The sequence below is a fragment of the Brachionichthys hirsutus genome, chromosome 18 (genome assembly GCF_040956055.1).
Source record: "Brachionichthys hirsutus isolate HB-005 chromosome 18, CSIRO-AGI_Bhir_v1, whole genome shotgun sequence".
Lineage (NCBI taxonomy): Eukaryota > Metazoa > Chordata > Actinopteri > Lophiiformes > Brachionichthyidae > Brachionichthys > Brachionichthys hirsutus.
In genome coordinates, this window is record NC_090914.1 from 151,621 (window position 1) to 166,533 (window position 14,913).

The 14,913-nt window shown below is 51.5% G+C and overlaps 3 protein-coding genes across 4 annotated transcripts in view; all 3 read right to left on the reverse strand.

The window, feature by feature from the left end:
* Positions 1-6: 6 nt before the first annotated feature.
* Positions 7-8,003, reverse strand: ptbp1a (polypyrimidine tract binding protein 1a). 2 transcript variants are annotated; one of them, XM_068752449.1, is made up of 16 exons: positions 7,993-8,003; positions 7,312-7,365; positions 7,168-7,198; positions 5,026-5,086; positions 4,717-4,889; positions 4,380-4,526; positions 4,123-4,299; positions 3,938-4,048; positions 3,199-3,376; positions 3,050-3,127; positions 2,734-2,900; positions 1,911-1,944; positions 1,221-1,313; positions 906-1,122; positions 752-829; positions 7-675 (listed from the first exon to the last, which is right to left on the reverse strand). In XM_068752449.1, the coding sequence occupies exons 1-16, from the start codon at positions 7,998-8,000 to the stop codon at positions 543-545; spliced, it is 1,740 nt and encodes a 579-aa protein (XP_068608550.1). In that variant the 5' UTR covers positions 8,001-8,003; the 3' UTR covers positions 7-542. The 2 variants fall into 2 exon arrangements, with proteins under 2 accessions (XP_068608550.1, XP_068608549.1); XM_068752448.1 differs by having other exon boundaries at positions 3,038-3,127.
* A 3,070-nt stretch (positions 8,004-11,073) lies between these two features.
* The window catches only part of palm1b (paralemmin 1b), a 27,259-nt gene continuing 23,419 nt past the window's right edge, over positions 11,074-14,913 (reverse strand). Inside the window, 4 exon segments of the mRNA XM_068752004.1 lie at positions 11,074-11,681; positions 11,776-11,906; positions 12,250-12,365; positions 14,334-14,411. Of these exon segments, the coding sequence (XP_068608105.1) occupies positions 11,341-11,681; positions 11,776-11,906; positions 12,250-12,365; positions 14,334-14,411 (666 nt within the window). The 3' untranslated portion in view covers positions 11,074-11,340.
* The window catches only part of LOC137907311 (phospholipid phosphatase-related protein type 3-like), a 4,179-nt gene continuing 3,786 nt past the window's right edge, over positions 14,521-14,913 (reverse strand). Inside the window, exon 7 of the mRNA XM_068751627.1 lies at positions 14,521-14,567. Coding sequence (XP_068607728.1) covers positions 14,521-14,567 — 47 coding nt within the window. The remainder of the gene's footprint in view (positions 14,568-14,913) is intronic.

Genomic DNA, 14,913 nt, shown 5'->3' on the forward strand with positions numbered 1-14,913 from the left:
GGTTTGAATCAGAAGGCGTGAAATAAGGACAGGTGTAAGGCACGAGGCTGAGCAGCATCAGGTAGCGCTCGACTGGCCAAGCGGGTTCAAAGTGGCATTTCAAGAAGACGGATACATCCACACGCCCGTGGCAGGAGACGGAACTCTGCGGCGTGCGTCCTGGTCTGGGGAGACCCCCTTACCGCTAAACAAAGACGTTTCAGGGCAGCGTCCCCGAAGAAACGTCACTAGGGAACCAAATCAAGATCGGGTTTCGGCTCTGACTTGATTCTCTTCCTGAGTCTGACCCTCTTTGTTTACATCGTCGGGCCAATGGGAGATGCTAGCTTAGCTCCATGCTAGCTTAGCTCCACGCTAGCGTAGACTCAGATCAGACAGCGGCCCGTCTGCGTCTAGGGTCAAGAAGCAGAATCAAGCCAGCCCGAAACCCTTAAAACAGCAGAACTACAAAGGAAGTGAAGGAACACAGAACGATAAACGATAAACACGTTTCCACTGAAGACCACGTTCAGGTGGAAGCGGGGCGGGACCACAAAAGGCACTCAGATGGTGGACTTGGAGAAGGACACTCGGAGGTGGTGGTTCTCGCCCAGGTCGTGGTTGTGAAACTCGATGAGGCACTCGATGGCCTCCTCGACAGAGCCCATCTGGATCAGGGCCATCTTGCGGTCCTTCCTGAATGTGACAGTCCGGGCATTAGCTTCTGAGCTAGCAGCAGCAACATTAGCACCGGCCCGCTGCTAACACTCACTGAAAGAACTTGAAGGCCTTGACCGTCGCTCCGGAGCTGGCAAACAGCCTCTGGAGGTCGTCCTCCACCACGGCGGGCCTGACGGAGAGCAGCCAGCAGCAGCGGCGTCAGTGAGGTCACGGCACCAGCGGCGGCGTGGCGAGGGGGGACTCACGGTATGTTGGAGAGGTGGAGCGTTGCGGAGGGAGGGAAGATGTTGGAGTAGTTCTTGGAGCCGGGCTTCTTGAAGCGGTGCAGCGGGGAGTTGCTGTAGTCCTTGGTCAGGCCCTGGTCCTCGTGACCTTCTCTGGGCAGCTGCACCGTGGTGTGTTTGGAGAACGCCACACGCATGTCCCTCCCGTGGAGCCGCTGGCCGTTCAGGTGGCTCATAGCTGGACAGCAACACACCCGGTTAGGACCGTCCCACCGTGACCCCAGCCTCACACATTCACCCAATCAGCTAACAGATAACCCTTCTGTGTGCAGCTACCTAGCTGAGCCTGTGTCCCGTCAGACATCTGGATCAGCGCGTTCTCCTTTTTATTGAACAGGATCTTGACTCTCATCACGTCGCCGTAAACACCTGAGGAGGAAGAGGAGGGCGTCAGCGTGACCAAGAACAAAGCACAGCGGGAGCCACACAGCCAATCACAGCACAGAAAACATCAAGTCAGGGACACGGGCTAGTTTGTGTTTAACTATCGGTCCTCTGAGGTAACCGACGACCGCTAACGCTAGCAGGGGAGGGGGGGTGGAGTGACTTGTGCTCTGATCAGATTGGTCTGATTTCTTGACCGACTAAAGGCCCAACGACATGCAGGAATGAACTAAACATGCACAAACCGGCGACACGCAATCACGAAAAAAGGAGCAGCATTCCATCTTCCCATCGATTGCTGAGCATAAGAAACAAACCCAACAAATAAGAAATCTAATCAATTTAGACCACAAATCTAAATCCTCAGACGAAGCTTTACAATTTAGAGCTGAAGTAAAAACGCATGAAATGCTGCGGCTTGATGTGTTCTCACCTTCCCCCCTCACATCCCCACAGCAACCAAAACCAGGTCATACAACCGCCCGCCATGGCCACCAGGGGTCAGAACCACACACACGCAACACATGCCCACCTTGCCAGGTAACAGTAGTAATAAAAAAGGATGAAAGGATGATAACGTACCGAAAAGAATAAAGAGGCAGTGTGGCGTAACGCTCTTTAGAGACAGCAGGGGGAGCAGCAGGGCAAGGGAACAGGGGACAGGGGAAAAGAGACGGAGCGGAGTGGAGGACAGTGGAGTGGAGTCGGGACATGTCCGCAGGCCACAGGCAGCGAGGTCCGCAGGAAGGCCACAGTACCATGGAGGAAGGAGAGGATGAGGAGGGAAAGAAAGGACCAGTTGAAGGACCATGTTTGTTTTAATTTGTGGGTGGTGTCCAAATTAGGGAGAGAGGGGGGTCAGGTAGGGGAGATGGAAGGAGGAGTGGGCGTGGTAATGACAGGAGGGGAGGACAGGATTGGTCGTGGGGCGTGCAGTCAGTTGGCAAGAGTTCAGGTGAGGAGGGAGGGGTTTAAAACAAAAAATAAAGAGGTGAGACGGGGGACAGAGAAAGAAGAGAGAGAAAAAGGAAGTAAAAAAAACAAGGTCAGTATACACAAAGAAATGTAGAGCTTCAGACAGTAGAACTGCTAAATTAAATGCACTGTCACTATGGGAACACTAGGAGAAACAGAAGAGAAAAAGATTAACAATGAAATACAGAAAAAAGGCAGAGACAATATGCACTTTAATGACACTCATTACTCCAAGTCTCTCCAACAACTCATGACAAAAACAATGAAGACATGAGATGGCAGGTTTTAAAATAAAAGACGTTAGTGCTTTGAATAAACTTAAAATTCACAGTGAGCAAAGTGGCAGGTGAGAAACGCAGCAGGTGTGGTGGAACAGAGAGGACCTGAAAGAAGACTGGGTCTCCTGAGGACGCCCGTCCAGCCTACTGACCTGAGGGTTCAGGTTGCTGACCAGTAAGACGTTGTGTCCTGCAACGGGAGAGAGCCCCGAGAGGCCCAGACGGCTAGCGGCTGCTGCCGCCGCCGCCGCCGCCGCCATGCCGGAGTGACCCACGCCCAGGGAGGCGAGGGCGCCGGGGATACCAGGCATCGACAGACCTGAAGAAAGATCACTGCCATCAGATCTGTGACGCCGTTAGCATCGAGGCTAGCTAGACACTGCAGCAGGCAGCGCCACATGAACCCTAACCCCAACCGTCACGGTGCTACGACTGAAGGTAATGAGGGGGAGAGACCTGCGTATGGACCCGTCTGCTGGATGGCAAAGGCGGGGGGGAAGGCGTGGGCCCCCCCGTACGGAGAGGCTGAGATTAGACCTGGAGCCGCTGCAACAAGAGGAGACCGTTAGCACGAGAACAAGCCCTCCAGCATTCACCAGGGGGGGGCAGCATCTCACCAAAGGCAGCAGCCGCCATGGTCTGGTCGATGGAGGCCTGGGAGTCGGCGGTGGGGAGGTCGGGGCGGGTGTAATCTCGGCTCTTGTCGTTGTTGTACTTCACATTGAGGCTCGTGAGCTTGGAGAAGCTGATCCTCAGGGTGCAGCAGGCGTTATAGATGTTCTGTCCATCCAGAGACTGAAACAAAGACGACCTTTGAAGGTCACCAGCTCGGTCATGTGTAACCCGAGCCCTCCTGCTGGGTGCCACGGTTACCAGCTGTTTAAAGATCACACATTAGACACTTCTAGCAGTGACAGGTCAGAACAGCAAACAGATGCTGCAGGACAGCGTCCCTCGTCTGTCTCAAACAGATGCTGCAGGACAGCGTCCCTCGTCTGTCTCAAACAGATGCTGCAGGACAGCGTCCCTCATGTCTGTCTCAAACAGATGCTGCAGGACAGCGTCCCTCATTTCTGTCTCAAACAGATGCTGCAGGACAGCGTCCCTCATGTCTGTCTCAAACAGATGCTGCAGGACAGCGTCCCTCATGTCTGTCCCAACCAGCCCTACTGGAGACGTCTCACACATCTTGTCGTCCTGACACTACGCAGGTTTCTGCAGGTGATGACTGGAGGGTGCATTTAGCCGTTTGGGGCTGGTGCCGACCCAAAGCCTCCATCCATTCAGAACACGGGACCTTTAAACTAACTCTTCAGCATTCAGCAGCAGCAGCAGCAGCAGCAGAACCAGTCTTACCAGCTTGGCATGCTGAGACGTCATCCCATCGGCATACTGGATCAGAGCCTGGAACTGGTTGTTCTTGGTGAAGGTGATGATCTTCAGCACGGTGCCGAATTTAAAGAAAATCTGCAGAGAGGATCACGTTTAATCTGGAAGGTAGGAATGCGTGAGCGTAGAGACAAACCTTACAGACTGCGTACCTGGTGCAGGACGTCCAGGGTGACGGGGTAGAACAGGTTCTCCACGATCACCCTGAGGACGGGGCTCTGGGCCGCCGCCGGCACTCCTCCGATGCCGCTGGCGTCTGCGGCGATGGTCATGGCACCGATGCCGCCGCCATGCAGCGCGTTGACGGCCTGCAGAGCTGCCTGGGCACGCTAACACACGGCAACATGTTAGCATGGAGATAAAGTGTGACGCATCAAACGGGGCAATAAATAAATACAGCCGTTCTCACCACTTGGTTGGGGGAGTTGTCCGTCTTGAGCTCCTTATGGGTGGAGTACTGCATGTAGACGGGGTGGTTTCTGATGACGGGGGTGACGGACGAGTAGTAGCCCACCATCGACTGGGCACACTCCTCGCTGTTCAGCTCCAGGAACGCCTGCCGGGACGGAGAATAACGAGACGCTGCCTTCAGGCGCCATTCAGAGCAACGGAGCACAGCGGTGCGTTTCAGCGCATCAGAACGAGCAGCTCTGTTCCCACCAAGCGGGTTCTCTCCCCGCTTAGCCAGACAGGAGGGGCCCCCGGGCTGGGACAGGGACTCCAGACCTGCAAACTCCCTTCTTTACCTGGTTCTTTCCTTTCAGCATCAGCAGATTGGTGACCTTCCCAAAGGGGAGTCCCAATCCAATAACCTCTGCCTCGTTGATGTCGTTGGGCAGCTTCCGTACGTGGACCACACGTGACGGGACACCAGAACTGCGGACATCACCCTTGAATTTTTTGGTGTCGTTGCCATTGGCTGCAGAAAAACAAAAACAGATGCAATCAAGGAGGGGACGGAAGGCTCGGGCCACCCTGAATAATGAATTGAGTGTCATGGCAACGCAAACAAACCAACAATAAAAGGATTCACCCATCCATAGCAACCCCCCTACCTGAGTTCATGATATAAGGCCCGTTGGATATGCAGGAAGAAAAGAGTTCGTCGGATCCCCTCTGCGGAAGGAGCGAGAACAATGGTTCACCTCAGAGCTCTCGCCAATAAGGACACAGCCCGGCAGGTGGAGAGCACGGCGCTCATGTTACCCAGGTAAAGCAGGAAGTACTCCGATAACCAGAGGAGGAGCCTCCCCAGACCAGTACATGCTAACACAATGCTTCCAGCAACCATTAGCTGCACCAGACGCTCCTCCAGCAGCTACAGAGTGCTGAGTTTGTGAGAGATGAAGTATAGCAGACACGCGGCGGCTCGGCGCCACAAAGACGCTTCTGTCCCGGCTCAGACTGGAGGCATTGTTACGGGGCAGCTCACACACGGAGCCCTGAAGAGCCCCGGAGCTCTTTAGGAACCGGTCAAGCAGGTTTACCAGCATTCCCCTCCACCTTTCAATCTTGTCTTTATAAAGTGCAAGGTGTTGGGGAGGGTCCACTGCAGTACCAGGTGATCTGAGAGTGGAGAGCAAATACTGGTGGGTGGGGGGGGGAACGAGTCTCTAACCCACCGAGGCTGTTCTTGCTCTGAAGCCCCGAGGCTGTTCTTGCTCTGAAGCCCACGCTAACAGGCTCGGCTAGCATCATTCAGCAACACGAACACAAAACAGAGTCTTTTCTCTCAGGCTTGTGTGAAAATGTAAGAATAAAGATGACGTTCCCAAAACAATCGGATAAAGGACGTGGCTCCAGCTGAATCAGAATACTTTAATGGTCCCATGGAGAAATGATATGAAGGGTGCAGGGTCACGTTACCCTGACTACAAACAGGAAGGAGGTGCGTGAGGCCCCGCCCACAGTGCTTCGCCCAACTTCCTCTAAAAGACCAAACGCTACTGGACCCCCGCCCATGTCTATGAACAACCGGATCAGAAGCAGCAACCGCACAGAGGACGGAAGCTCAAACCACGGCTAGACTCTTCACAATACAAAACTGTGTTCCCTACTGTTCATCTGGAAGGAGCCCCTCCCACATACAGCACTCAATGACTACTGAAACAATGGAACATCCATCATCATGTTTGACAACGATGACATCACCTCAGCATAAAAAGCAACCCCAGGTGTGCATTGCACCAAAGAACGAGGTGGAGGAAGCAGAGCTGTAAAACTCAGTTTCTGCCTGCGGGCGACTTTTTCCATCTCGGCTGACGGGACGGGGGTCAGTAATCACCGGGGACAAAGCACAAAGGACGGGAGCACAGGTAGAGGCATGTTTGCTCGCTCTGTTCAGCCTCCGACAAAGAGGGGGCAGGGAGCTGCGCCTCACCGAGGGGGGTGGAGGAAGGAGATTGGAATGCGACCGCGGAATGGCTGACTCTGCCCAGATGGAATAATTACAGATTCCAGAAAAGGAGCGCTCCCGAAGTCAGGAAACTTCAACAGGAAAGAGCGAATCGATCATCCCCCATTACGGTGGCCATCAAAGGACGGTGTGTGTCACAAGGCTTGTTTAAACACAGTAAAGACCTTTGACCGGCAGGATGAAGAGCAAGGACAGTTCAATCACTCCACCTTCATCCGCCGCCTGAACAGGCCGTTTTATAAGACTTAAACGGAAACGGAAAGAAGTGTCGACCACCGGGCCGCTCATTTTACATTCCAGAGAAGGAACACACAACAGGAAGTTCCAACTCCCACCAGAAACAACTCAAGAAAACACAAAGCCACACCGCTAATGTCATAAAATCACCAAGTATCGCATGCACAAAGTCACGATGACTCGGACTCTGCAGCCGCAAAACCGTTCTGCACAGAACCGTCTCTCCACAGCAGCTCGGTAACCAGAGGAAGCGCGTCGAGTTACGCAGCGCCAGGCCGAGCCGGAGTGAAAAGGACTGGATCTATAAACCTAGATACAGGCTGGATCTATAAACCTAGATACAGGCTGGATCTATAAACCTAGATACAGGCTGGATCTATAAACCTAGATACAGGCTGGATCTATAAACCTAGATACAGGCTGGATCTATAAACCTAGATACAGGCTGGACCTTAAAGCGATAAACAGTGTAACGTGTACTACAAGTACTCACACGCGTACACGTACAGTATGGAACAAAAAGACGTGACGGAAGACTGCCTACCTTCGTGCCAACCGATATGTCATGGACACCGCTGTGAAAGAAACACAGCTCGAATTATAGTGGGATTAACAACATGATCTTCATTCAGATTAAGGTTTGAGACACAGACGATGTCAGCCACGGAAAAACACACAAGATACTCACTCAATTTCAGGGACGTAGCCGGATCCCAGAGGGTACAAGTCAGCGTCTAGGCGGCTGGAAGGGAACAGAACAAACCTCTAATTACCATCACGTGTTCGCAGCTTCAGCGCCACGTTCTTAGAAACGAGTTCAGTGTCCAATTCTGGTGAAGACGAGCCTGAAACAAAAGCCCCGTCCTGCTCCTCACCCGGTTCCGATTAACCTCCGATTTAACTAACGCGGATCTATCGGGCCAGACACCTTCAACGTGGCCCTACTGACGAATGAATGCGGAAATGGGACACGTTGCTTTAGCTAACACTCGAGCTCCGACGAAGTTAACTTCACCGCGGTTAGCTAGCAGCGCGCGTCGGAAAACGTGCGCTAATATAGTTTTATAAAATCGTAATAAACACAAAGCTTCGATAATTAAGTTCCGTTTTTATAACGAGTTTAAAGGAAACTACAAAATACGACGGTCGTAGCGGTGGCGGCGGCTAACAGATGCTAACCTAGTTAGCATACTCTCCTGCTAACTGTTGCATGTTTTGATGAAGGGGAAAAAATGTTTAAAAACTTTTCCGAACCGAACGTCGAAAAGAATCAGAACGTTTTCATAAGCGACCTAAACGGGAGGAAACGCCATTCCGAGGTCGATTCGGTCGATTAAATCATTTTTAAGAATCGGTCTTTTACACTTACCCGTCCATTGCACAAGAAAAAACCGCAGGTCTGAAGCGAAGGTACGGCGGGCGGCGCGCTCGCTTGATTCTGCTACAAAATGGCTGAACCGACGGAGGCGCGCGCCGATTAGTCCAGCCACCTTCACGAGCCAATGAGAGGCGTGGACCAACCCCCACGAGAGCCGTGATTGGACAAGACGGCTGTCAGTCAGCAAAGAGACGGCCGCGGCAAATTTCCAGTACGAGATCATCAAAACTCAAATAAATTAATGTCTCGGTTGTCTCGTGACAGGAAAAGACGATTTTTAAAATCAGATGATTTAGTAGTTACAAGGTGAATAAATTAAACGAGTCACGATGAGCCAAAAAGAAGAATCAACTGGACTTGTTCAAGTTAGATCAAAGACGTTTCAGTTCTGAGGGCCTGGTAGAGTTGAAGCAGAATCAAAAGCAGACTCCCCGGGAGCATCAGCATTGCTTTGTGAATGCTGATGCTCCCCGGCAGGTATGGACCCTGACTAGTGAGTGCATCCAAAAGGTGAAGGGATCCAGAGCGCCACCCTGCTTCATCAGCATCAGCTTCTTCTTCCTCCTCCAGACATACGGCTGATCCAGAGGGCCCAGTCTGGGTTCATGGCTCCACAGAACAGCATCCGAAACCTTCCGGATATGATCTGGATGGTTCTGGAGCCTCTTTTCTGGGATTTCTGGGTCATCCGTTGTGAATATCTGGAGCTGATGGAGATCTAGATCTAGGCCTGGGCCGAGAAACCTCTGGGACTCTAGCGCTGCAGTTAGACGATGGCGTTCCGGTCTGCGTCTGAACTACATCTGAAAAACCAGCAGGTCACCACATATCCAGACATCAGAGTATACATGTGAATATCAAAGTATGGAGATAATACTGCACTGATTACGCAGAGCAGTTGTTGTGGGAAGAAATGACCTGCGTTAGCGCTCCTTCACACACCTAGGGGGTAACATCCTGTCACCGTGAGTGTGTGTTGGAGGGGGTGCGAGTCGTTGGCTATCATGGTGTACAGTCTGGCTGTCCACCTCCTCCAAATTCCAGAGGGCGTCCCAGGAGAGCTGGACTTCCTAATGACTGTGATGTTGGTCTCCCAGCAGAGTCATGGAGTCTTCAGGAGGACTCTTGCTCCCCAAAGGACCTCAGTCATCAGTGATGCTTGAGAGATTGGATCAGTTACACTCCAGTCTTATACTGGGGAATGGACGAGTTCCGTCCAACCATGAAGTTTAGTCGGCGTAAGCAAGCCCTCTAGTGGCAACTTCCGGGTACTGCGTTCTATCCCTGTCTCGATAGACAGATAGATACTTAATTCATCCCAAGAGAAATTCCAAGCTGTCGGTCTACCTGTCTCTCTCCATCCAGCCATCCAAGCTGTCGGTCTACCTGTCTCTCTCCATCCAGCCATCCAAGCTGTCGGTCTACCTGTCTCTCTCCATCCAGCCATCTTCCACCGCTTACCCGAATGTGGATCAGTATCTATCTATGTGTAATGTTCTCTTATTGTGGTTTAACTTGATCAGTATAATCAATAAAACGAATTGTCGTGCAATCCCATTGTTCTGTAAGCGTGTGGCAGCATTATGGAATGTCCATCTACACAGATTCCTGTGTGATGTTTGTGTCCCAGTAAAACCTTTGCTGCCTGTTTTAAAGACAGCAAGTCAAACAAGTCCAACCAACTGAACCTGACAACACACAGATGTAGTCATCGTTTCCTTTTTATATAAAATACACACAGCAAACACAACATACAACTCTGCAGGAAAAGCACACACATCTGTACAATTGCAGTGGAACTGCCCATTTGGAAAGCTCTAACGGTTAGCCTGCATGGGGAGGCCGGTTCATCTGGTGGGACGAGACTCGGGATTAGCACCAGAGGGTTTGAAGCGCTCGTCTCCGAGGATGCTGTGGGCAGAGACCCGGGAATGCTCAGAAGGGAGGAACCCGGAGCGTCGACAGCCCTTCAGATTTGGTGTGGGCCCAAAGTACTGTATAAGATTTATTATGCCATCCATTTCTAGATCCGCTTCTGCTTTATGTACAGGCGATAGGGTGGGACACACCTGACCTGCTGTGATCTTTAACAGAACGTTTATTCAAAAGCTCAGAGCGCTTTGTTGTAGCACCACTGAGCCCAGTCCCACAGTCAAAGGGTCAGAGGTCAAACGGGGAGGGGGCACAACAGAAAACAACATGGTGATACAAGAGAAGAAAACCTGCCTCGCTGAGAGACTCCGCCCTCACGGACATGTGACGCCACCCGTCACTCCAACGTATTTCACTGTGTGAGCCTGGACTGCTTCGTAGCAACGCTCCAGGTGAAGCATACCTGCCTTAAAGAAAATGAACTCTGATTGGTCACCCAGATTTAACCCCTTTGTGTCTCGCGCCTTATTTTACACCCAGATTGCAGAACGTTTGATTAGGAACCTTGAACACATCTTCGAGGAACTTTGAGCCACGGATCCGTGAAACAGAACCCGGACAGACGGCGCCGACCTTCTCAGTGGAGAGAACAGATCAGAATTGATCCGTCTCACAAAGAGACAAAAGGCTCCTCTGTGTGTGACTTTAAGCTGAGCGATCCCACCTCTGCTCATCATGGTAGAATGAATCCACGTTAACACGACAGCGGATTTAATAACGACCCAACAAAGACAGTTGCTTCATGCAGCGCTACCTCATAAGAACTACATCGACTCTACTGGATTCAAGCATTTGGTTCACCGTGACCATATTTAAAAATACAAAAGCTGCGTGTACTTGCGTCACATATAGTATCTAGGAGAAGCGAATGCGGCTACCGCGCTAGTTAGCCTCGTTGTCAAGCTAAAGATATGAGCACAGACACGTGTAATGATCTGGTACAAGCATTAGCATGCACTAAATGATTGGAGGCGATCTGAGGAACCCCAAACAATAAATACAGTGTATAAAACATCATTTCATATCAATATATTAAAATACTATTTAAAATAATATTTTAGACATAATTGACTGAGGCCCACACAGAGAAATGTACAGTATAAGTATAAGTATCTGTGTTCTTCATAGATGTAATGGTTTCCAGATTTGCCCCAGTACAAACCAGAGAGCTAAAACAGCTGTTCCAACAATAATAACAACAACGGCCGTAAAAGATAGCGAATACAATAGAAACGGCAAGACCGGAAAATAGAAAAACAGCAATAGAAATCAAAAGTCACACACGCGTCAGAGAAAGCAGACAGAGTACAGACGAGCTTTTCATTGGCTCTCACCCACACACACGCACACACACACACACACGCACACACACACGCACACACACACACAGCTGTGCACACGTGCCGCTCACATGACCGTGCAGCATTTGCAGGTCTGTTTCTTCTCCTCTGCTCCTTCCTCTCCGCCTCCGTTCTCCTTCTCCTTCTCCGCCATGCTCCCGTTGGGTGGAGCCTGCTCCGCCGTGGCTGCCTCCCCGCCAGCTTTTCCCTCCCCGTCCTCGATGACGACGAACTCGGCCTTCACGTTGCCGTCCACGCCCTCCATTCCTCCAGTCTCCTGCTCCTCCTCCACCGTCTTGTAGCCCATGAACACCAGGGTGACGGGGTTGTCGGCGCTGGCCTGGTCCGGACTGGGCCCCAGCAGCTTGGCTTCCATCCCCGTCACCTCTCTCTTGGGGGTCTGACCTGAGGTCTGCACTGCTCCGTTCTTGCCTACAGGGGGCGCCAGAGCAGCAGGGACCAATGTCATAAAGCAAATAAAAAGGTTATTTTTAGCTCTGGTGTCCAGGCTGCATTATCATGGTATTCTCTCATCACATGTTGCCATGGGGACGGGACTTACCTCCATTTCCTTTGACCACACCCTTGCTAGCCCGCACACCAGTCTCCAGCTCTTCAATCTCTTGCTCCAGCCTGGCCCAGAAAACAAACGAATGAAACAAACGACCCATTTGTGACCTCTGCAGAAAACCAAGTCATCACATGACCTCACTGGAAAACATGCAGCCACACCCCCTTATGGATGGAAACCAGGTGAATCACACCTGTCCCTCAGCGAGGACCAGTGGCACTGTTGAAATAATGCCCCAGGTGAGATATACCTGGTTAAACAAACCTGAATAAAACTATAAACAACGTTTAGAGCTGGAAGTACCTAAATGAACTTGTGTCATCAATAATGGAACCGGAAAACATAGCGGGGGGCGTAAAGCCGGACCTGATTGGACTCCCGCTGTCTGGGGTTTTAGGGGCTGACCTGAGGATGACCTGCTCCAGGAGTTTCGTCTTCACCTCGTCCTCCTGCAGACGCCTCTGAGTCTCCTCCTCTGCAGGAGCTCCATCCAACAACCAGCGCTCCCTCAGGGCCTTCGACTGCAACAGAATGTAGTGGAGGAGGAAGCGGTTCTGGGTTAGGGTTAGGGTCATCGTTCATTCGGTATTTCACCTCCTCTGTCTGATCAGGTCAGGGTCTCTGAGCTCACCTGTCCATCAGTGACGTGGGACACAACAGCACTTCAACAAAGATCGCTTTTTACTGACGGCATCAGCGCCGTAAGCGTCCTGCCACACGGTGGCCGACCTTGTCTCCTGCTTGGGGGGCGATTAGCTCCCGGAACTCAGGCGGCCTCCTCCATCGAGGGTTATTTCCTTGAGATAGCTGTAGCTGCTAACAGCTGTTAGCTTATATGTGTAGCAAACTGATGCTAGCAGCTATCTGGTACGAACTAAATGCATACACGTCATATAAATGCCATTTTCTTCAGATGTGGGGGTGTTCCTCCTCTGCTGTGGACTCAGGACCCCCCCAAAGGGTAAGCTGTCCCACTTGACTGGGCCGTTAAAGTGTTTGTGTGCATGGAACCTAAATGCTAACGGTAGCGTTGTGGCCGTTTGGATCCTGACAGCAGAGCAGCTGCTCGACTCTGGAGAGGAATGAAGTGGTTCTTTATCTCTCTCCTCTCCTGCTGATAAGCCCAATCGAAGCGAATACTTGGCGTTCCCAGAAGTAAATATAACAGTGTGTCGCTGCAGCTGTCAGAGCGAGCAGCCGAACACAAGGCCAGATGGAAAACTGCTAGAAAAAACTCCTGTTTTCACCATTCGCACTGAAACCTGGACCTGAGCTCCATGAGAATTCCTCTCCAGTGATGCAACGAAAAAGCCCCGTGGCTTTCCCCCACTCGACCTCCGCCCCTTCCTCCCCTTCCTCCCCTTCCTCCCCGTTGCATCCATCCGTTTTACGGCTGTGAGGTTTTTAATGTCTGGATGCATCTCCATGTTTTCAGTTCTCTTCGGTGTAACTCTACACCCGCTGATGGCCTGCTCCACTCTCTCTCTCCTCTTTAAATAATGCTCGCTCTCCCACCACACCCTACGGCTGTCACCACTTAACGACTCGCTCACGCACACACTGCAGTTTGCACAATGGCTCATAAAGCCGTGCCGGTAACGTCTCTGCTTTGTTGTTTGGCGTGTAGCAGACAAAGGCCGGAACTGAAACACAAACAGACGGAGCGACCAGCCGGATCCCCTCAGCGCCGTTTCTGCAGCAGAGTGACGTCACAAAATGCCCGACCCCTTCACACACCGAAGGTCGGCAACCTTTTTCATGACGCGTGCCACTTTACAATATACTCAGGAGTACAGGACCCGAAACGGTGCGAAGCAAACAAACGAGAAATCTCATGATGTCATCATGTTTCCTCTGTAACTGCATCCAATCAGCTGTTAATTCCAAGGATCATTTTAATGTTATTTACAATGTTTGTCTCACCTAAAAGACACTTTTAATAACTTTACACAACCTTTTTCCTCTAGGGTGAGACATTAGCTTTCATGTTTTCAGATAAATGAGGATAATGCTGCATGAATAATATCTGCTATTTGAAGCCCCTGAATGTGTCCCGTCATAAAATATTACTTTGTGTGTGTGTGTGTTAGAGAGAGAGAGAGAGAGAGAGAGATGGAGGGTGTCAGTGTTTCCTGTTACTGGGAGTGGGACAAAAGTCTGTTTCCTCTGCTGAAGCTCAGCATTGTCTGTGGCTTCAGTGTTTATCTACATCACAAAACTGAACGCCCCTTTCCACACACGCACACACACGCACACACACACACACACACACACTTTACCGGGACCCTGGACGCGTTGGGGGCGCTCTCCCAGCATCTGAGCGGCGTCCGACTGAAGCCTTGGTTCTGGTATAACGAGTGCATTTAGGGAGCGTGTGTGCGTGTAGTATTGTGTTATAGTGTGCGTGTTGTGTTGATGCTGACATGACTTCATTTCCCCTAACCCTAACCCCACCCCCACAGGATGAGTGTGTCCAGGTGTGAGTGTACCTTGAGATGCTGGAGCTGCCGTCGGTCGTCATCCAGCTGCCTCCTCTTGTTCTCGATCTCTATTTGTTTCTTCCTCTTCTCCTGTTGGGACACAAACACACGACGAAGGATACTAATAAAGAGCAAATACTAATAAAGCTCACGTTTTAAAGGAAAGGGCCAGTCTTCATCAAGCAATATAAAACAGTCACAGCAAGACAAACTTTGCTTGAAACTGACCTGGACCCCCCAACCCTAACTGCGACCCCAACACCAGGTCAGTGCTGACAGTGCCTTTCTATTGGCTTTACAGTATAGAAGAATGTACAGAAACGAAAGGGAAGAGAGAGAAATATGGGTGTGTGTGTGTGTGTGTGTGTGTGCGTGTGTGCGCGTGTGTGTGCGTGTGTGTGTGTGTGCGTGCGTGCGTGCGTGCGTGCGTGCGTGCGTGCGTGCGTGCGTGCGTGCGTGCGTGCGTGCGTGCGTGCGTGCGTGCGTGCGCGCGCGCGCGCGTGTGCGTGCGTGCGTGCGTGCGTGCGTGTGTGTGTGTGTGCGTGCGTGCGCGTGCGTGCGTGCGTGTGTGTGTGCGTGCGTGCGTGCG

Excerpts from the sequence above, each read along its gene's own strand:
- ptbp1a (XM_068752448.1), bottom strand. Across the intron at positions 4,527-4,716 it reads TGCTGAAAGGAAAGAACCAG|GCGTTCCTGGAGCTGAACAG; the intron begins GTAAAGAAGGGA and ends CCGTCCCGGCAG. Across the intron at positions 2,901-3,037 it reads GCAGACGGGTCCATACGCAG|GTCTGTCGATGCCTGGTATC; the intron begins GTCTCTCCCCCT and ends ATCTTTCTTCAG.